Raw genomic sequence first — 22,003 nt, 5'->3', positions numbered from 1 at the left:
TTTAATTGTATATGTGATATGTGTCTTCTTTTATAGCAGGAGGAATGTGGAAACAGGTTATTGCACAACAGCACTGACAATAACCTATCAGATTTTTATTGCCCGGGGGAAGAGGAAGAGAATCCTAACTACAAAATGTCAGGAAATATTTGTCCAAAATTGTTTCTATGTAAAAAAAAAAAAGAGGTGGTCTGAACTAACCCCAAGGTTCACTCAGGGACAAGGTGACAATTGGTCATCCTTTGACCTGTGCTTGAGAAGGTCCAACTATAGTAGAGCAGGGCTGATTGGCAAATCTGAAAAGGGTTGCCTATAACAACCAAGCTTGTCCCCTGAATTTATCTCCTCAAATTCTGAAGCTCCATTCCTCCTGCTTGCCTCTCTGCATGAAGCTCATATGCCATGCTATTCCCAGGTCTACCTATCCCACTCTATGGAGGGCATGAAGAATGATCCCTCACTCTAAGAATTCTTTAATTTATGAGATAATCTAAACTCAACTAAGCCTGTTTTTAAGTTAGTGTAAAGATTTTAGAATTTTTAAAAAGTGGCTTCTTGCTATAGAAAGCTTTAAGAGTTGAGGATCATTTGTCTTTAAAAGCCCTTCAGTTTTCTTACTTAATATTGTTAAGCTCAGCAAGATACTGAGGACAGAAATCCTGAAGATGACAGAGTCAGGTTTAGTAATGCAAAAGATGCCCAACCCCTACACTCCCTCCTCTGCATGGCCACGCTGCTGCCATACCTTTCTTCCGACAAACTTTGCATCTGGCATTCTCTGCAGACATGTCCCATTTGATGCAGGCGTCGAGCATCCCAAGCAGCACATGCATACGAGAGAAGGTCTGGGCCTCCCGGATAGCTATCTTCCATTTCTCCAAGGCTGAAGCAACCTACAGAAAAAGCAAAGAAGCCTAAGGACTAGAGGAACAGAATTGGACTTGGAAACTTTGCCATGTTGTAGTTTATGACAAACCTCTCTGGGCAAAAAGCAGGAGAAACATAAGGAAATTTCTAAGGCCATACTCATCTTTCCCAGTATGTTTTAATAAAACAAACACCAACAAAAAAAAACTCCCATGCATATAGAAAGAAGGCAGAACACCAAGAGCTGCTATCTTAAGAATGAAAACAGCCCGGGGGTAGGGGGTAAGAGTAAATTTCTAGGGGAGCACAGGAGTTTTTATCCATTTTCATTTCTCCTCTTCACTCAATCCCATCCCAAGGCTGAGGTCCTAACTTCTGCTGACATTCCATGGCTCATACCACGCTGCCAATTCCTTTGTATGGAAGAAACTTCCTGTGCATAGGCCCTGCTTCATTTTTGTACCCCAGAGCCGAGTCAGCACAGCCTGACACACAGGAGGCACTTTTAATAAACACACAATATCCCCATGACATTGTGAAGTGAAGGGGTTCCTTAGATACCAAACTATTTCTAGCAGAACACAGAACAGATGCATATTCACAAACTGTTCTAAACATGGGGGGGAAGGGGGGCAAGATGAGGCCTCAGATCAATGAGGCAATTTCTGCATGAACTGATTCAGAGCAAAAAAAAAAAAAAAACAGAATTCCCAGAGGCCCACTGAAAAGTAGAAGACTGACCCTGGGCAAAGGCAGCTCTATTTTAAGTGGTACTGCCCTCCCCCTCAGGGCAGATATACTAGAAGCCAATTATCCTGCTGGGCTGCAGACCTTAAAATAGAGCTGTCAATAGCTGGGGTGGGTCAGCGAGCTCTAACTCTGGATGCCAAGGGATATGGGGTGTAATCTTGAGAGAAAAGGGCAAAGAGGGAAGAAAAGAAAAGAGATGAAATGCAAAGAAGATGAGCCCAGAAAGAATGGATGGAATTCTTCAGACCCAGCGGGAGGGGAGAATTCCATTGAAGGTTCAAGGGGAGGAGCAGTGAGCCAGAACTGTGGTCTGGTCTGGTCACTTCACCACTTGACTTTTCTTTCTTTCTGGCCAACCCCTCTGAAGGAGGAAGGCTGAAGAAGTGCTTAGCTTTTACCCTCCTTTACATGGTTGAACTGAAGAGTCTTGCCCAGTGAAGATCCCAGCTGATATATAGAAAGTCAACCTTACATTCTTTGAAGAGACTTTGAATTGAAGCCTTCAACCAGAGATAGGGGTTCTAGCTAGGGAAATTCCTCTCCCTCTCTCCTTTTATTTCTTTATTCCCTTTTCCCAAAAGAAAATAAATTAGACCTTCGACTATAAGAAACTGTCTTCAAACTTTGCAATAGTAGGAGGGAGAATCTAAAATATTCAAAGGAGAAGGTTTGGGGAGGGGTGACTCACCACCTGTTAGGTCAGACTCCATTAGGGCTGTCTAGCAGAGAGAAACAAGAAGGAAGTTGTGACCTTGAACTCAGTTCTTTACCTCAACTGTTTCCTGTGCCATCTTCTTACTAGTCCTCCCCCTCTCCCAGTATCCCTCACCACTACAGGGGGGTGTGTGTGGACACGTGCACACATACCTATTTAAGGTTCCAAATAGCATCCCCCATGTGCCCTCTCTGTAGCCAGGCTTATGTCCCCATAACCCTACAGGGGCTCAAGGCGGGGAGCAATGAAGGCCATTCCTGCAGGGCTGCTCCCCAAAGGGCAAATCCAAAGCTATCCCTGGAAAAAACCTGAGCCTATTTCCCTGAGCCTCAAGAAAAAAGTGCCTAGCGAAGGCCGGCAGTGCCCTCTGGTGGACATGAGCAGGTACTGCTCACACTCTCTTCTGTCTGCCTGGCAATGATGGACAGCTCTGAATTTGAGTTTGTGCTTAGACTCATCCATTGTGGCATCTCTCTCTCTGTGAGAAAAGGAGAGGCGGGGCAGGAGGGCAGAGGGGGCACCAGAACTCAAATCAGAAAGGCGGCCCTAGATTTGTCTCCTCTGACCTATGACTACAGGGCTGAGGCTGGGTGAGGAATATGAGGACACCCCTTTCTTTTGCTTTAGGGGTACCTGGTTGGAAATGAATTATTTGTATAGAATCACTGTGCCATTGGGGCACAGTGGAGGCAAGGGAGTTATATTAGTGCTGGAATTCAGCTCAGGGGACCAGATTTCCAGGATTGGAGACTTCTCATCACTCTCATTGTCCTAAATTAGAAGTTTTTGCCAAACTCCCTGCTACTTGGCTTGAATTGGATTAAAATGCAATTGGGAGGGTCAGCTAGGTAGCCAGTGGATAGAGGGCTAGGTTGGAGGCGAGAGGTCCTGGGTTCCAATCTGGCCTCAGATAGTTCTAGCTGTGTGACCCTGGGCAAGTCACTTAACTCTATTTGCTTGGCCCTTCCTGCTCTTCTATTTTAGAATTGATACGAAGACAGAGGGTATGGATTTTAAAAAATTAATCAGGAAGTGCTGAACAAAATAAAAACCCAACTTAGATGATGTTAGTTTGCGGGCTTGACCACACTGTCCTAGATCATCTAAGTGGATCAGACAATGCTATCTATGAATCTATGGCCCTGCTGCTCTATGTAAGCAGCATATGTAAGCAAGAAATAATCACACTGTAAAAGGAAATCTTGGTTTCCTCTTCACAACGCACCAGCTAGTCAGCCCTTTTAACGGGAAGGGAATCTGCGCTGACATACTCATATCAAACTTGTATAAAGTCCGAAAGATAGACACAAGGAAGTCTGAAAATGGCTAACTCCATGAACCCAGCCTGCCCCTTCTGAGAAGCTCGTGTATAGCTCAAGTGATCCCAGGTGTGAAGTCAAGTGAGTGTCTTTCAAAAGCAGGCAAACAAGTATAGGACTATACTTGCAGCTAAGGCCCAGTGTTCTGGCAAGCACACAACCAAGTCACGAGTTCATGTTGTGTTCTTCCTGAAGGAGGGGAGTGAAGCTGTCAGCCTGAGGAAGATGGAAGATGTGCACCAAGGGACAAAGAGGGAGCATATTCCCCCTGCACCCAAGGAAGAGCAAGAGGCCCTGGCTGGTTAGGAAACACTCAGAGGAGTTTGGAAAATGTGGTTTCTGCAAGCTGTCATCTGTTACAAAGCAGAAGCCAAGAGGGAGGAAAAAAGGTATGAGGCTGAGTTCTCTGGAGGTAAGCAACAATTTCAATACTCAAAAGCACTTGGTGACATTGTTTTCCGTTTTCCAAGAAACCATCCCACTCATCCTGCTGGTGTATTGTGCACCTTAACCCTGATGGGCCAAAGCTGGAGAGAAGACAAAAAACCCTCATTTTCTTCTGTGGCTGAATGTAGGCACTGAGTCCTATGGGGCAGAGACAGAGAATTCCCTATTGAAAGACTTGCCATTACATATAGGAAAGGAGAGTGCTCAGAGAGAACCAGGAAGAGTAAAGGTTCCAGGCTTCACATGCTTGCCAGGCAGGAGATGAGTTCTCTTCTGTAATTAAACTAAATTGAGAACAAAATTCTGGGACCCTGGCATAGGCAGGAGGCACCTGTAAAAGCCCGAGTTTTTAAGCCTTTCCTGAAAAAGGAGCCAACACTTCACTTCCACTCAAGACTGGGGGAAACACTTCCAAATCTTGAGGGGGGAAATGGCCAGGCCTCGAACAAGACTCCTCCTGCAGTTACTAAAGCTACCATGTTCAGAAAAGTGCTTTGTTAGGCTGACAACCCTTGCAACTGAAGCAGGTAGTATATAATAATTCCCATTATACAGCTCAAAAAACTGAGGCTCAGATAGTGCAAATGAGATGAAAATCCAAGTCTGTTGAGCACTCCTTCCCATGATACTTTACTGCCTGCCTCTCCAGTATTTAAAAGAAGCCAATTCTGAAAAATGTGAAGGAGGCTGAAGTCTACTACAGAGTTAGTTATACATGGATTTATGGTGTCACCTCAAGGCAATAACTCATCTGCAAAGAGGAGGGGGCCACCAGGCCAGGAATACCCACATCACTCATACCCTACAAGTGCTGTGCAAACTGGTAATGCTCAATAAATGTTCAAGTATTAAACTGTGAAAACATAAACTACTAAATGTAATTTGGTTAAGATAAAACTATTCTACTCATGCCTTCTCCTGCCTTGAAAATGGGTGCATTTGTATTTTGTCAGAGTAGCCCCACAGACAACTTTTTGATATCTTCTAAGTTCTCTGACCTCCCCTTTTCTACAGGGTCAGCCCAAATCTCTAAGCTGTTGTTCCCATTTCAACCTGCCTTCTGGGACACTCTTACTTGGCTCCCATCTCTTCCCTTAAACACCAGATAGCTTCTGTAACTTCCTGTTTCCTGTAGGAGGCCTGTAACTTCCAGTTTCCCAGCTCTTGAACTTAAAGGCATCTTTGGTCCCTTCCTTCTTTTTCCACCCTCTTTGCTATCATTAGACTGATGTGTCTCTAAAACCCCTTCTCCACCTCTGTGTATCTCCCCCCCACTCCCCACCCCCAGTGCCTTCCTAGTGACAGTAAATGGGAAGTGGAAATCATCTGGGGTGGGGAGCAAGAGGAGAGTTTGTCATGCATGTTTGGCATAGACTACATTTACAATGCATTAACTCTATGCCTCCTTGGACATAAATGGCATTTTAAGGTGCCTGATAGCCAAAAATGGCCACACAACTTTTATTCTGTAGAAAGGTAAGTGTGTATAGTCCCACCTAAGGATCTTCCACACAAACCTCAGTCCTGCCCATCTCCTGACAACAACTTCATTTGGTTGGCTAGTACTAGAGTGGGAAGAAGTGGAGACACTGAGGGAATGTCAGCAGCAGAGCAGCCCAGCCAAGGCAAAAGACAAGACAAGATGAGGGAAACTGCAGAGCACATGAGGAGACACTCAGAAGCAGCCCTGGACTAGAGTACAATGGCAGAATGTAAAGGATTGCAAATTTCAACCATAGAAAACAAAGAAACCAACTGCTTCTGTCCAGAACCATGGGCTGATACCTTTGCTTCTTCTGCCATTTTCTTTTCTTCATCTATTTCCTCCATCTTTGCTATTGCATCTTCCTGGTGTTTCCTTCTCTTTTGTTTTGGAGCCATGAAACCTTGAAGAAATTTCTTGATGACACTGGCCTGGAGGGAAATCACACACTCTCCAAAATCCTTTAGATTCTCCAGAGAGAAAACCTATAGAGAATCATAGAAAGTCAAGACAAATCATGAGAAAGCAGGTTCATTATTGTGAGCTGAAGCCAAAACATTCTATTTACTCTAGCTGTCATCTTTTGCTAGAAACACAAAAGCAGTCTGACTATTCCTGATGCCATGTTCAATTTTTTCACAGAAATCACAACCCATAAAAAGTCCAGAGGGATTCAGAAAACATATCGATCACATAGTTTGATAGGGATGTGATTAGGGTTTTAATGGTAAACAATCATGCTACTGCAACTATGAGTAGCATGGAAATAGGCTTTGAACAACGATACATGTATATAAGCCAATGGAATTGCTTGTCAGCTCTGGGAGGAGGGAGGGAAAGGGGATCTCATGAATCATGTAACCATGGAAAAATATTCTAAATTTAAAAAAAAGTTATTTAATGGTTATTCAAGTATCATTACCAGCTATATAGCCTATTCCAATCAATTATAGCCATGGAGCAAACCCTATTGCTTCCTTCAGCAGCTCCTGGGGAAGACTTCTCTGAAGACAGCAGAATTAAGTTCTATTGTGGTCAGCTGAAGAACAGTGAAGCCAATAGCTCACAAACTCAAGTTTCTAAGTAATGAAGTTCCAGGATTCCACCGAGTTTAGAATCCAAGACCAACCTCAACTGTCATTGCTGGCCTCAAGAACAGTCTCTTCACTTTCATCTCAGAGACTGAATGAAAGCAATAGTTTGTTCCCAGTATGAAAATTATGCTCATTCCAATACACCCTCCTAGTCAGCTGGCTATAGGAAAACAGACAATATGCAGGACATCCCAAAGCAATGATTAAATAGTGAGTTCAAAGTGTGATGTCAGCAAGCAGAGAAGGTGGAAGAAATACTTGGAAGGATGCTGGAACATAAAACTTCAAACCATGTACAATTATAAATTAGGATAGAGCAAAGCTTTCTGAGCAGTCAGGGAGACACACTTGTCAAGCCTTCAGGACCACCTCTGTGTGTATGACCCAGTAACACATTGGTAATTTCAGCATATCCCCAAAGGGTTGGTCTCACATTGGTTTTTTCTTGTGCCTGCATACATGGATCATAAGGACCCTCAGTGACACCTTTGAAAGGGGGGAGGGGGGAGACGGGACTTCCTGAATGTTCTCACCCTGGCTTCAAACTCAGATGTCTCCTCGACATAGCCAAGGCCCCCCTTTTGTAATCGAGTAGCCACTTCAATGAGGTCACTGCGCAGGAAGTTGAGGAGCTCTTGATTTCCATCACAGGATTTCAGGCCCAGGTTCTGTTTCCGTGCCAGATGAATAGAATGGGTGATGTCCTGATATCTGGAAAAGGCATGGCAAAACCGAAGAGGATGAGAATACACCCATACTAGGCTAGTATTCAGATCAGAACTAGTAAAGATACAGCCTTTATATTAGACACACAAGCCTAGCAAACACCTAGAAAGGAGAGAAGAAGCGCCTGGAATCCTTTGAGATGTGGCCTTTACTGGCTCTCTTTCCTCATTCCTGCTACGCCAGGACACATCTCTATCCAGGCAGCAAAGCCATGTATTTAATCAGCGGGCTGATAAGAGTGCAGATTACCCTGTCCAAGGCCTCAAAATGGAGCATAAGATAAGGCAGCAGCTCCATTGTACCCAAAGATATGCAAGTTACACACTACACACATACATACATGTTTTAGAATGGAAAGTCTCTATTAGCAAAGAAGTCTTACATTTCTGTAACAAGAAGATACCTGGGCTCTAGAGAAAAAACTTCCTGTGATTAGGTGAAAATGGGCCCTAAGAGAAGACGAGCAGTAGCAATTCTAATCTGGAGGACAGGCCAGAATTTCTCCCAGCAAGGACAAGGTCTGAACGAAGGCTCTGTCAGGCCACCTTGGTATACATGGTAGTGCTCTGAACTCGGGCCCAAGTCTGGTATTGCTGTGATAACTAAAGAGCAGTTCTGAACACAGGGTTTCACAAACATTGCAACAAAGACATTTTGGGACAAGCTCTACAAGAGAACAAAATGAAATGCTAGCAGGATTTCCTAGTGTAGTGTTTGTGTGTGAGGCCAAAGGCTTTAGGCTTTACCTCTTCTGCAGTCTCTCCTTCAGTTGGCTTTCCCTTATTCCCTGAGGATGAAGGCAGTTCAGCAGTTCATCCAGTTCTTTTTGGCTGTCACATAAAAACCTGCGGGACAAAAAAGCCCTGAGTCCTGGAAAAGAAGAGGTATCTGAGAGGGACAAGAACCACCAATCCAGGCCCAGTCAGAGCTGCAGCCCATTAAATCCAAAAATGGTACTGGATAAGCCAAAAGTTCCATTCCAGCTGACCCCACCTGAGGCTTATTGATTCTCTAAGGATAACAATGAGCTAACCCTGCCCATCCCTAGGCTTACTCTTGGGCTTCTTAGACAAACTCACTGCTATTTTAGCAACATTTCACGGTCCCCCTCCCCCCCCAGCTAATCCATAAGATCTGATAAGCACCCATTATTCCCAGAGCATGCTGCCTTCTTAAGAAGAAGTGGGACATCACTGCCACCAATGCTTTCACATTCATTAAGAAAGAAAACAAGGAGCAGCACCCAATGCAGCTCGTCACATTACCACAAGTTCTGTCCTTGTTTGGGCACAGTGCTTTCCACAGAGCCTTCTGCCATACAGCTGGGGTGGGGGGTCACGCCTGCATTTTTTCCAAGGCTTGTTTTTTTACCTAAGAAAAATGTATGCATGTTAGATCAAGTAAAGGTAACTCTCCTCAAGCTGCTCATCTCTGTAATTCAGACAGCTAAGTCATGCCAGGATTTCTTCCCCAACCAGACACATGCTCTACTACTGAAAAATGTTTCTATGCCCAGGCCCAGGGACAGCATTGGTAATATGGAAAGAATATTGAATCTTTAAGAAAGAAAAGAAAATTACACTAGGTCCTTGGCTCCTTCCTAGTTGGGTGACCCAGAGCAAGGACCTGATGAATGTGAAGGAATTCCCCCATTTGCACAACAAGGACCACAATTCTTATACCCATATTGCCCATAGGGAAGCCCTTCACAAAAGTGAGAGGTTCCTGATGGCCAAGCACCATACAGTTGCCCTGCATCAGTAGAAAGATTATGAACACTTCTAACTCGATCAATGTGGAGCTGGAAAACGCTTTGTTCATGTGGCCAAGAGCTGAGGAGGGGCATATATATATATGTCCTTGAAACAGAAGAGCTCAACTCTCTAAGCTGAAGCTTTAAAAGCAAAACGAGGCAAAGAAAATATCTGCTAATTCAGAACTCTGAGGATGAGAACATTTCAGCTTCTTATCTAGGGGGCTAAAGTGAGAGACAGTAGGAGGATACAGGTGGAGACATGCTGGGATGCAGAAAACAAGTACTAATGCAAACATCTCCTTTCTCATTATTCTAACATTCAGATTACCAAGAAATAAAAACTTCTCACTAACATTTCTGGTGGAGCACAAAGCTTTATACACTCTCCAGAGCCAGTGTTAAACTTCTGGAAAATTCCAAGCAAGAAGTGGCTCACTTTTCCTTTCCATACAGAAACATCTTAAGGATCAAGCTCTTCCTCATCTTCAAACACCCTATCCTGGGCTCCTCAAAGTCCCCAAAACTACTGATTCTGCATTCACATTTACAATGATCCAAAGGTAAGGTGTTGGGAGAACCACTTGTCATTAATATAAATGTCATAACAAAAGGATCAGCTGCCCAAAGACTTCCAACATATCAGAGAATATACATCAGCGAGCTAGATTTAGACAAAGGAGGGAAAGAAGGAGATTCAATGACTCCAAGAACAACTGTGTTAAGAGAGGCCCTCATTCTTACTTAACCTCACCTGGGGGTAAAGCACAGAAGTTGAGGCACACACTTACTTCGGGGGGTACAATCCTCATCAGGACAGTCTGTTCGTTCTTTTCGAGGTGGGGTGAAGCGATAGTCTATGCTATCATGTACCCAGCCCTTCTCAATGAACAATCCAGGAACTTCATCTGAAAAGAGCCAGTACCTGAAAATCAAACACACCCCATATGGTAAAAAGATAGCAAACATTCATTTGATGATGTGACACAGCTTAAACAAAACTCCAAAGAACAGTCATTCATTCCTAGCTGGTACTTTTCTCCATGCTCAGATCTTCAGAGAAATGCTCTCTAAGAGGGCAACAAAAGGAAGCAAACAGGAGCTTGATGAAGTCGGCTTCATCCTACCCATTACAGTCCCTAGTGTTAGTGTACTTAAAAAATTTCCCTTTATTTTAATAAAAAATTTCCACATAAGTTTTCCAAAGTTATATTGATTAATGCTATCATCACCCTCCTGTCTTCTCTCCCCACTCCCAGAGTTGACAAGCAATTAAATCTGGGCTATACATGTATTTGCATGAAAACATATTTTCTTATTATTTATTTTGTAAGTGGAATAATCTTATAAAACCAAAACTCCATATCATATACCCAAATAAACAAGTTATAAATCATGTACTCATCTGCATTTATACTCTTAAAAGTTCTTGCTCTAGAGGTGGTCATAGCATTCTTTTTCATAAGTGCCTCAGAGGGGGAAGCTGAGTGGCTCAGGATTTAGATCCAGCCTAGAGATGGGAAGTCCTAGGTTCAAATCTGGCCAGACACTTTCCTAGCTGGGTGACCTGGGCAAGTCAATTAACCTTCATTGCCTAGCCCTTACTGCTCTTCTGCCTGGGAAGTGGAGGAGGTCTGTGACCCACTTGTGCTAAAATGGGTGACAAATCAGAAACCGCCCCCTAGGCAGTTCTAAGCAAAGCTACAATTGGTCCACATAAAATGGAAGGAATGCACAGGAAGTGACACAAAGAAGCATCTTTAAAAGCAGTTGCAACTTCCTGTGAGAGGGAGTTCAGAGTTGCGAATTCAAGGCTGGTGAAGAATCTGCTTCCTGGACCCAAGACTAAAATTTAGTAAGACTGTTCTTGAATCTCTCCCTTTGAACTATCACATGGGTGAGTGAAAAGGGTGACTTCTTTCCTGACTTTCAGGAAAAACAAGCCTACAGAGAGGCCCCCTATTTTGGAGAAGGCCTTGTGGCTGGAACCCTTACTTAGTTTACCTCTGGACCCCCTCCTTTGCTGGGGCCTCTGAAGTCCTGCCTGGTTTGAACTTGGCCGGAGTAATTATCTATTTTCTCCTTTTGTAAATAAACTACCACAAACAGTCATTCTGACTTGAGTAATTAATTTCAGCAACCACATTTCTCATAAATTTAGTCCAATCTTTAATTTTTTTTTTTAAATCCATACCTTCCCTCTTGGAGTCAATGACTCCAAGGCAGAAGAGTGGTATGGGCTAGGCAATGGGGGTCAAGTGACTTGCCCAGGGCCACACAGCTGGGAAGTGTCTGAGGCCAGATTTGAACCTAGGATGTCCCGTCTCTAGGGCTGGTTCTCAATCCACTGAGCTACCCAGCTGCCCCCCAATCTTTAATTTTTAACCTGTACAATTCTAAGAAGGAAGATAAGGGTTTAAAAAAATGTCCCTCAGAATTATTGTGGACCATTATATGGCTGGGAGTAGTTAAGTTTCATTCCACAATATTGCAGTTACTGTGTATAATGTTCTTCTGGTTCTTATTTCATTTATGCATCAGTTCATGTAGGTCTTCCCAGCTCTTTCTGAAATCATCCTGTTCATTCCTTACAACACATATTCCATCACCATCACATACCACAATTTGGTTAGCCATTCCCCAATTGAGGGACATCCCCTTTAGTCTCCAAATTTTTGCCACCACAAAAAGTGCACTATAAATATTTTTGTACAAACAGATCCTTTCCCACTTTTATTTGGGTATAATTCCAAATTGTTCTCCAAAGTGGTTGGATAAATTCACAACTCTACCAGCAATGCATTAGTGTCCCAATTTTGCCACATTCCCTCTAAAATTTCTTATTTTCCTTTGCTGTCATATTGGCCAATCAGATGGGTATGAAATGGGACCTCAAGAGTTGTTTTAATTTGCATTTCTCTGATCAAACATTTTTGTATTTTCTAAGTGACGGAAAATGCATTCTGAGTATCAGTGTTTACAACTCATTTCTGATTGAGGAGTCTCAGCTCCATCTCTGCTAGGCCTCTCTTGAACCAAAAGATCTATTTTTAAAAAAACCAACCAAACAAACAAAAAAACCTTATCTTTTATTCTACAATTGATACTGCATATCAATTCACTGAGCCACCAAGCTTCCCCTCATCAGATATATTTTTAAAAAGAAAACAAAATCTAGTTCAACATTCCTAAGAAACAAGAGTAACTAAATGTAGGCTGCCATGTAAACCTACCTGTTGTGGTTCCGGTCTGTGCCAATAGGTGTCCTACGCATAACCAGCTTGGCCTTGGCAATTCCCTCCTGGAAAGTCTTCTCAGCAGCTGCCTTATGCTTCCGGATTCTCTCCTCTTCAGCTTCTCGCTCTAATTTTACTATTAGAAAGTAAAAAGAGATGAATCTAGCCTTCTTCAGTTATATTTTGTTTAGAAATTAATGCTAGCACACAGTGAAAATAATTTTACAACACTTTCCACTCAAATTCAAATACAATTGTGTGTGTGTGTGTTTTGTTTTAAGCTTTTTTCTGTTTTACTAACATTTCTAAGACAGAGGGGGCAGGAGGTAGGCAATTAGGATTAAGTGACTTGCCTAGGGTTCACATAACTTAGAAGTGTCTGAGGCCACATTTGAACTCAGTACCTCCAGACTCCAGGCCAAGCGCTCAATCCACTGAGCCACCTAGCTGCTCCTCTTGTATTGTTTTGAAAAGAACAAATCTATGCTAAATTTCCTCTCTCCAAAAACTGAACATAGGGACTACCTGTAAAAGATTGCCCCAAATACATCACAGCCAAGAATCATCTTCCTGAGGGCAGCAGGAAACTCTGAAAGATCAGGCTGAAAAACGTCACCATTTCAAATGAAATATCCTCTTGAGTCTATGAAAACCTCACAGGTTTTTCTCTCACCAGAAGAGAAACTCAGTTCACTGGCCCCAAGTGCCAGAATTAATAATAGTTGTACAAGACAGACTTGTCAGAGGCAAGTTGGTTTCGTTGTCTGTAGTAGTATGTATAGACAAACATAAGACAAATAGCTATTCTGAAAGTTCAACTAATTAGCAGATTAGTGCTCAGAGTAAACTGAAAATTAAAACTGTTTTTGAATGATTTTAACCAGTTAGTTTTGCCTGGAAGAAATATGAAGCAGTATCTAGTAATAACAGTAAATTAAGGACCTGAGCTACTCATGTCCGTTAAGGAAAATAATCACCTTTAAAAATGGGAAAGGTGGTATGTTGGCAATAGCAAAACTTTTTGCTTAACCCTGGTCCAAAACCACATTTACTAGCAAAAATCTGAAAAACAGGGTGAACTCAGAAGTATGATCTGAAAATAGTTGGAGATAAATCTCTTTTGTTCAAAAGATAAAATAAACCTAGAGCACTATGGGGACCTGTCCTGAAGCACGTTTTCCAGAATGAATCAAAGTATAAATTGGAAGCCACTGAAGCGAGGCCACAGTGGGTGGAAAACTAAAGAAATGATCAGCTCAAGGGGAGCTCTAACAGCTTACTGGTAGGTGACAGTGTCAACAGAATAGAGCCAGCCTAGCCACAATCCTTTTTTGCCCCAGACAGCCTGGGTTCTAATTCTGATTCTGTATTAACTTTCATATGCACCACTGCTGGTATGTATGAAAGTTTTAATGCACATCAACTTTGAATCTTGAGTTTCCTTACATAGAAAAACAGAATACCTGCTGATCCTTGGAGACAGAAGAAACTTCAAAGATGACAAATGAATGCACCCTCCAAAGGGGAACTATAATTTGTCAGGAAAGGTGAAAACTTGCTATATATGTGTGCTCAGGGGTACTTCTCTAAAAACTTTTTTTTGTCATTACTTCCCACTGAGAAATGGTACTTTGTAATCTTACCAATAAAAGGAGTTTCAGTTACTAGTTTTTCCCAATTTGTTATTTGCAAATTCTCAAAATTAGTAGTTAGCAAGGATGCTTACAATTCATTTCCCTCCTTTGCAGATACCGCTATTCTTCTAACACCAAGATTTCTCAAGAAGAAAATTCTGACTTCACTACAAGAACAAACAGAAAAGGCTGGAGGGGAAAACTACTTCAACAGCTTAAACAGAAAATGAAATACATAAAGACACTGGAGAAGTAAAAGCTTAAGCATGTGCACTGCTGGTCTGTGTTCTCAACTTCTGTTGCAATAGAACTATTGAGTTTCCCAAAAATATATATATATTTCCAGAAACTTTTTGGGGGCATCTTGGGGGTTTCTCATATAATGCAAAATCTTTCCAGATATTATGATTATCTTTAACATAACATGATAAAATGACAATTATTTCATCTTAAAGATACAGCACTAAAATGATAGAGTCCAAAAGAAATGATTATACTTTTGTGACTGACTGCACCTATACAAAATGGAACTGTCTATCCTTCTCTCTGATTTCCTCAGGAAAACCAGTAGCATTAGACTTTTTCACTTAAGAGCCTTGAAAATGTTTGTAATGGGACAATTAGGTCACACAGTGGATTGACCACCAGGCCTAAGAGAGGGGAGGACCCAATTTAAAATTTGGCCTCAAGACACTTCCTAGCAGAGGGACTCTGGGCAAGTCACCTGACCCCAACTGCCTAGCCCTTACTTCTCTGATGCCTTAGAATGGATATTTAGTATCAATTTTAAGAGTACTGCTTCTAAAACAGAAAGTTATGGGGTTTTTTAAATGTCTATGATTCTTCTTCATTACAGTGGGACCTGGGTATTTTAAAACCATCAATTCTCCAATGTTATTCAAGGTCTTGGTCATACCAGGATGTTGACTTAATGCTTTAATCCAAGGCTGTCCCACTAGGGCTCAGAGGCATGGACGCAGGGTGGGTGGGGCTCTTTACCTCTCAGCTGGCGCTCCTGGATCTCTCGCTCCTTCTTGGCCTGGATGGCCAGCAGGCGCCGGCTCTTCACGGCACTGATCATGTCTTCTGCTTCCACATCCCCCGGGGGCTCTACCTTGGGCACTTCTTTTTTCCGGTCAGGTTTGGCCAGCCCATTCTCTTCCTTCCCATTCTCTTTATTTTTGGCTTCCATCTCTTTCCGTTTCTGCTTCTCAGCACGTCTCTTATCATTCTCCTCCTTCAAGACAGCCAAGCGCTCTTTCCACAGCTCGGCTGACATCTGCTGTTTGGCCTCCATGTGGTCCTGCACAGAGTAGGTCATGAGGATCCGGTGACAGAGGGCAGCTAAGATCTGCAGCTTTTCTTCTGACGTCAGCTCAAAGAACTCTGAGGTCTCAAGCTTCTCTAGAAATTCGTCCTGGACCTCATTGTCTTCAAAGGGGGCGCTCTCTTTGTTTTCATCAACTGTGTCCGAACCCTCACTCTCCTCAGGTACGTCAGTTTTGCGCAAACAGAGACGAACGAGCTCGGAGACAGAGTGCAGTGTTAGGGGGATCTCGGAGAGCTTCATCCCCAGCTCACCATAGTCCTCAGCAATTTCATCCTGCAGCAGGGTTTGTAGGAGGATCACCAGTACTCTGTTCAGGTACAAGAAACCTCCCTTGTCGGCACTCAAAGCCTCCATGAGGGACACAGCAGTGATGGGGTACTGGGCATCGGGAAGAAGCAGCCCAGAATAACAGCTCAAGAATTCAACCACCATAGCCACATCCCCAAAGAGGGTGTTGGGTAGCCCCTCAGGGGTGTCCACTAGTCGAAAAGAGGGCAAACTCTTGCCAGTCAGCTCTTGGTCCTCATAGCGCCTCTGCTTCTCCAGCCTCTCCAGCATCTCTTTCTCTTTCCGCTCCTTCGCTTTCTCTTTCAGCCTTTCCTTCAACTCCTCCCGTTTCTTCTTCAAATACTCTTTGCGCTGTTCTTCAGACATAGAGGCCCATTTCTTCTTGTGCTCCAAAAGCTCGTAGCGCTTCTGAACCAGGACACGGAGCTCTTCAGGAAGGCGGGCTCGGTCCTCGTTGGAAAGCAACCGGGCTGTTTTGGAGATAACACAGGACAGGGCACTCTTCTTGTCTTCTCGGTCTTTGTTCTCTTTATAGTAGGCAATGAGGTGGAGGGCAGCAGGTGGGAGGTGTTTGTGGGGCTTGCTGGAAGACCTGGGTGTCCCCCCAGAACTCCGAGGAGTGCGAGTCATTTTCTGGGTACCCTTGGCCATGTCCAGCAGGGTCATCTGTTTCATTTTGGTTTTGGGTGTCTTCAAGCCCTTTTTGGGGGATTTGGATTTTCCTGGAGATTTCTGTCCATTTAAAATGCCTTTGCTCCTGCCCTTTGTTTTCAAAGGTTTGTCCCCATTCTTCCCTAACTTTTTGGAGATGGGGCCTTTTTTGGGAATGTGAAATGTGGTATTTAATTTGCCAGGAGACATCATCTTCATCATCTCCTCCAGTTGTTCTTCAGGGGACTTGGAATTCTTTGAGTTCTTTACTTTGAGGGGGGAGCCATTCAAGGATTTCTTTAGATGCACATGGCACCATAATGTGGGATTCAGCACCTGGTTCACTGAGGAGCTTTCAGTCTTCAGTTTCTTAGAGGATGGTTTTCTATCAGGAGATCCAATATTTTTCCTCTTTGTAGAAGGATTGAGAGTCATGTACTGGAATTGAAGAACAGAAATAAAATTAATTCGGAGAAAAGTAATGCTGAGGATAGAACTATAAAGGTATGATCCAAATATGACCCTTCGGGACAATGAACCCCTGATCATCCAAAAGCCAGTGTTACTTTGTTACAAACATTCCTGCCCAGGATGGATTTAAACATATTCAATTAGCTATAGAATGTCACCTCTGGGAGTAACAGTCAGACCCTCTCTGGGCTTTCCACCACTCATGCTGTAGGCAAGCAAAAGAATATTCTCAAGGTGACTGAGGGCAACTGAATCATCCACCTGAAAGGGGGAAATGTGTCAGGTATGCTGCCCTGCAGTCAGAAGTAGGAAGAGAAACAGAGTAGCTACAAAAGCATTGATCCTAGATTCAGGAAGACCAAAGTTGAAATCAGACCTCAGACAAACTTTCTAATCTGTGGATCTTGGGGTAATCCACTTAGTCTCCTGTCTACCTCAGTTTCCTCATCTTTAAAATGGGGATAATAACAGCACCTCGCTTTCCTTCCACCCCAAGTTGCTGTGAGGACCAAATGAGAAAATGTTGATGAAGTGCTCTGAAAAGTTTAAAGCCACCAGTTACTCTCTTCCATCAAGACTAATGGATGAAATGGAATATCACTTGACAGGCAGGGCTGTGTTGGGGCAAGACAGGGGTAGAGTTAATAAGCTGTGCCTTCATACTCTAAAATTCCATAGTACCACTGCTTCTTTGCTCATTTTCTTCAGCCTCTGCAAGTTAGCTTTAATATTCCAAAGAGTAATATCTGTTACAAATCTGGTCAAAGCAGATCCATGAAGCTCATCTTTTCGGAGATCAAAGTTGGATGCCCAAGAGTGATTTTTGGAGATCCTATCTAATGTCTAAAAATTATCTCAGTGGTTTTATCCACTACTAAACATAATCCAAGTTTCTACACCTTTCCTATACACACACCTAGCATCTGAGAAGGTGTCAAAACTAAACCCCAAAATGGATGAGGATCCCAAATACAGTGACCTTCATCACAATGAGGCAAGAGCCCTCAATTCTTATCTTTGCTCTGTCAAGAGGCTAATTTTGCACCTTAGTTTATAATTATAATCTTTATGTTCCTGACATGTTTCTGTTCTCTTAATGTAAATTATGTCACACTCTTAGAGACTTGAAGTGATATTATTAATTATATTTGGCATATGTGAACAATGAAGAAATGTAATAAAAATGATTTTTCAAAAAATTATGCTTTAAGTCCTATCTGACAAAGAGAAAACTATGCAAAAAAAACTGAAGAACCAGGGAATAGGATCAACAGAGTAATACCAATATCTAATTAGACATCACTAAATTGACTTCAATAATCCTTTGGGGGGAAAGAAGTTCAACAAACAGCTCTAATAATGTAAAACTGAAAAAGCTATGTACAAATAAAATCAATGTGACTATAATTAGATGAGAAGCCGGGGAGCACTATTCACCAATTGGTTAAATGGCCAACAGACATTAAAATGGGCAAATATTCAGAGGAAGAAATCCAAGCTATTTATAGCAGCACTTTTTATGGTGGCAAAGAACTGGAAATTAAGGTAATAGCCATCACTGGGAATGACTGAACAAATAAGATACATGAATATAAAGAAATACTATTGTTTTGTAAGAAACCACCAAGGGGATGATTTCATAAACCTGGGAAAACTACAGATGCAGTGTGAAGTGAACAGAACAAGAACAATTCAAACAATGTAAGGATAAACAACTTGGGAATTTTTAAGAACTTTGATCAACTCAATAACCAAACATGATATTCCTAAGGATTTGATGGAGTTATTATTTTTTTTAAGCTTTTTTTTTTGTACATGGTCAAGGTGGGAATTCACGTCCTTGATCCCACCAATTTCTTTGCAAGGGGAAGGGATGTTTTTCTTTTTTGCCCCCAGTGGGGGTGATGGGGTTTGCACTACAAGAAGAAAATAATTTTAATTTTAAAAATACTACTTGGAATTACAGCAACTTATTCTCTTACCTATTTTTATTTGTGATGCATATAGGCTCTTTGGGTAATGAGTTCCCTATGTTGACAATTTTCCCATATAATCTTACTTATTTTGTCCTTGATCTCCTCGGACTTCAAGGAGATTTCTTAGAGGTTATTAAAAAGCTCAATGGATAGAGCCTAGACTCTGATGGGCCTGGATACATACTACTGCCCAACTGACCTTGAAGTCAAATGACTTAAACTCTATTTGCCTCAATTATCTCAACTGCAAAACTGAAATACCAATAGCACCTCTCTCTGAATCAAATTGTTGAATCAAATGAGATCTTATTTGTAGAACACTTATTAAGCACAGAACCTGGCAGATAGCAGATGCTTAATAAATGCTTGTGTCCTACTTCTTATATTAGAATATACCTCAGGTACTGTTTTGCAACATTCTTTCTTCTGGTTGTTAATAAAACATGTGCCTTTACAGAGAATTACTTCATAATCAAACACTTCAACTATTTATCTAATGGGAAATGGCTTCTAATTTAATATATTTGCTAGTTGTTTATATTTTGGATACAAAGTTTTTTCCCTGTCTCTATTTCCTTTCTCAAAATATTATTCCTATAAAAACTTATTGCATTTCATTTGATCAGAATTACTTATTTCATCTTTTGTTATTAATTTTTTTTTATTACTTGTTTGGCAAAGGAATCATCTTAAACTCCGAGTTGTGAAAAACAATTGTTTTAACAGTATGGTCTTATTTGCATAGTTAACAAAATTACATCCCTTTTTCTTTTCTAATCCTATACATTTAAAATTGTAGAAAGGGTCCAAGAGAAAAAGTTATGGATGCCTGGTGTAAGAAATTGATCTAAGTCTAATTTCTACCCATCATTTTCTCAAATTTTCAGCAATTCTTAGCAAATAGGGAGTTCTTTCCTATTTAATATCAAGTTATTTAATTGCATTATTTCTGACTTTCCACCTTTTCCATTTCATTTCAGTCATTTATTTTTCATTATTTTTAATCTGCTATCAAATAGTTTTGATAATTCTTATTCAATAATATAGTCTAGAGGAGAAGTGCTATTTCCCTTTATTCCATTCTTTTTTCATTATTTCTCTGATTTTTCCTTGAAATTTTCTAATTTAAGTTTTCTCTTAGCACAGTACCTGGTACATATTAGGCACATAATACATGCATAATCTAACCTCTTCCAAAGAAGGGTAACAAGAAGAGACTTTTGTCCACTCCTATGCAGGAATGGGAGATCCACAAGTTTAAAATATTCTATTTTCAGACTTTGTTTTGTTGGTTGGTTTTATTGTTTTCCTTTTTGAAAAAATATTCTTTGCTATATAGCTGTGAGAGCAAACCTTTTAGAAACTGAGTGCCCATACTACAACCCTCACACCACATGTGAGCCGTCCCCTTACCCCAGAGAGGGAAGGGAAGAAGCACTCCCATTGGGCTGCTGGGCAGAGGGACTAGTGATGGGAGAAACATCCTCAGGCACGGTGGAGAGGGAGAGGGGAGTAGTACTCTCCAGGACCCATGCCATAGGCTTGCCAACACAGCTATATAGGAAAGTTTCCTGGGATATATGCAGAAATATAGTTGAAATAAAACCAGAAATATAGCAATAGCATTTAAAAACAATTCAAGAGGAGTCCTTTTATGTGAAACAAAATCTATACTATAACAGTCTTTTTCTAGTAGAATTTTCAGCATGTTTGGACATGTAACTTCCAATCTGAGTTTATACTTCAAGGTTTTCTACTAACCTTCATTTCTTGATTCTTGAGCTACATGGCATGACAGAGGATCAGAGCACATACATGAGTTGAATTATCACCAAGAGTGCTCCCAAGAAAACCAGTACTGGTGGTTAAAATCAATTTGATAATTCATGATGGCAAAGAATGAGTGTTCTCAGAAATTAGGAACAAGTAATCCAAATATGATGGTTTGGTTTTCTGATATGTGCTTTTCCTTCTATTTAATGGAAGGATTGCCAGGGATTACAGCAATTCATTGTACTGCCTCTCTAAATGCCCCAGGTAGGAGACTGTTGAGCATTGCTTTCTTCACTCAGCTCACTGCTCCTTGAACTGCACATCACACTGCAAGTAGAGAACTTTCTCGAAGTCTTTGGTTTAAAAAGATTCCCTGGAAGGTCCACAAGTCAACAAGTAAAAGGTCTAAAAGTCAGTATAAGACTAAGTTAAAGCAAAGTTTGAATGCCCACAAGTACAAGGGAGCACAAAATAGCTAATATAATATAGACTGGTCAAAGTGCTTTCTGATCACCCTAAGCAATGATGGCAAACCTTTTAGAGACAGAGTGCTTAAACTGCATTTGAGTCCCTACCCCTTCCTTACCCCAGACAGGGAGGAAAGAAGCACTCCCATTGGGCTGCTGGGCAGAGAGGCAAGTGAAGTGAGAAATGTTCTTAGGCACAGTGGAAAGGGAATAGGAAGCAGGGATTATCTGTGAAAAATTGGCTACTCTTAGCAATACAATGATCTAGAACAATCTTGAAGGAATGCTATCTACCTCCAGAGGAAACACTGTTGGAGTCACCTTTCACATCAGTGTATTTATGGTTTTATATGAGCATGATATTACAACAATGACCAATGTGGAAGTGTTCTGCATGACAACTAGAATATTTAAAAGAACGTTTCTCAAAACACATATACCCTCTGTTGGATATAGAAATCTATCCTCCACAATAAGAAAGTAGGAAGGGGATAAGCTATACGTGAGGGATAATAAAATGGGTATAGGAGGCAATGGTCAGATTTGAGGAGGAAAAGGATTGGGGGAGGGGTGGAGAAGGAAATAGAATTAGAGGGAAATATAAAAGGAATTACAACTATGAACTGGATTGAAACCAGAATCCAACAATGTTGTGTACAAGAGATACATGTGTAACAGAAAGACAGAGATAAAATAAAGGGCTGAAGCAGTATCTATTATGCACAAAAAAGATCAAGGTAGCAATCAAAGTAAAGCTAATTAAAAGAGACAAACTATGCATTTTGCTAAAAGGTACCATAAAGAATTAAGTAATTAAATAATTTTATAGTAGGTTTCTCTGATAAAAGCCTTGTTTCTCAAATACATAGGGAACGGAATCAAATTCATAAAAATCAGAGCCATTCACCAATTGATAAATGGTCAAAGAATATGAACAGAAGTTTTCAGAAGATACCAAAGTGATTTCCAATCATATACAAAAAATGCTGTAAGCCACTACTGATCAGAAAAAGGCTAATTAAA

General features: G+C 41.4%; 1 protein-coding gene across 2 annotated transcripts in view; it reads right to left on the bottom strand.

Moving 5' to 3' along the window:
- The window catches only part of BAZ1B (bromodomain adjacent to zinc finger domain 1B), a 64,610-nt gene that overhangs the window by 6,836 nt on the left and 35,771 nt on the right, over window positions 1–22,003 (bottom strand). For both annotated transcript variants that reach the window (XM_007486005.3, XM_001366710.4), the window contains exons 7-14: window positions 15,024–16,731; window positions 12,388–12,526; window positions 9,946–10,079; window positions 8,667–8,772; window positions 8,148–8,246; window positions 7,209–7,386; window positions 5,884–6,066; window positions 746–893 (exon numbers count right to left, since the gene is read on the bottom strand). In XM_007486005.3, coding sequence (XP_007486067.1) covers window positions 746–893; window positions 5,884–6,066; window positions 7,209–7,386; window positions 8,148–8,246; window positions 8,667–8,772; window positions 9,946–10,079; window positions 12,388–12,526; window positions 15,024–16,731 — 2,695 coding nt within the window. The remainder of the gene's footprint in view (window positions 1–745; window positions 894–5,883; window positions 6,067–7,208; window positions 7,387–8,147; window positions 8,247–8,666; window positions 8,773–9,945; window positions 10,080–12,387; window positions 12,527–15,023; window positions 16,732–22,003) is intronic.

This window comes from Monodelphis domestica, chromosome 2 (assembly GCF_027887165.1).
Source record: "Monodelphis domestica isolate mMonDom1 chromosome 2, mMonDom1.pri, whole genome shotgun sequence".
NCBI classification, from domain to species: Eukaryota; Metazoa; Chordata; class Mammalia; order Didelphimorphia; family Didelphidae; genus Monodelphis; species Monodelphis domestica.
Note: the sequence above shows the minus strand (reverse complement) of the source record. Positions and strands in the feature narration are given on the sequence as shown.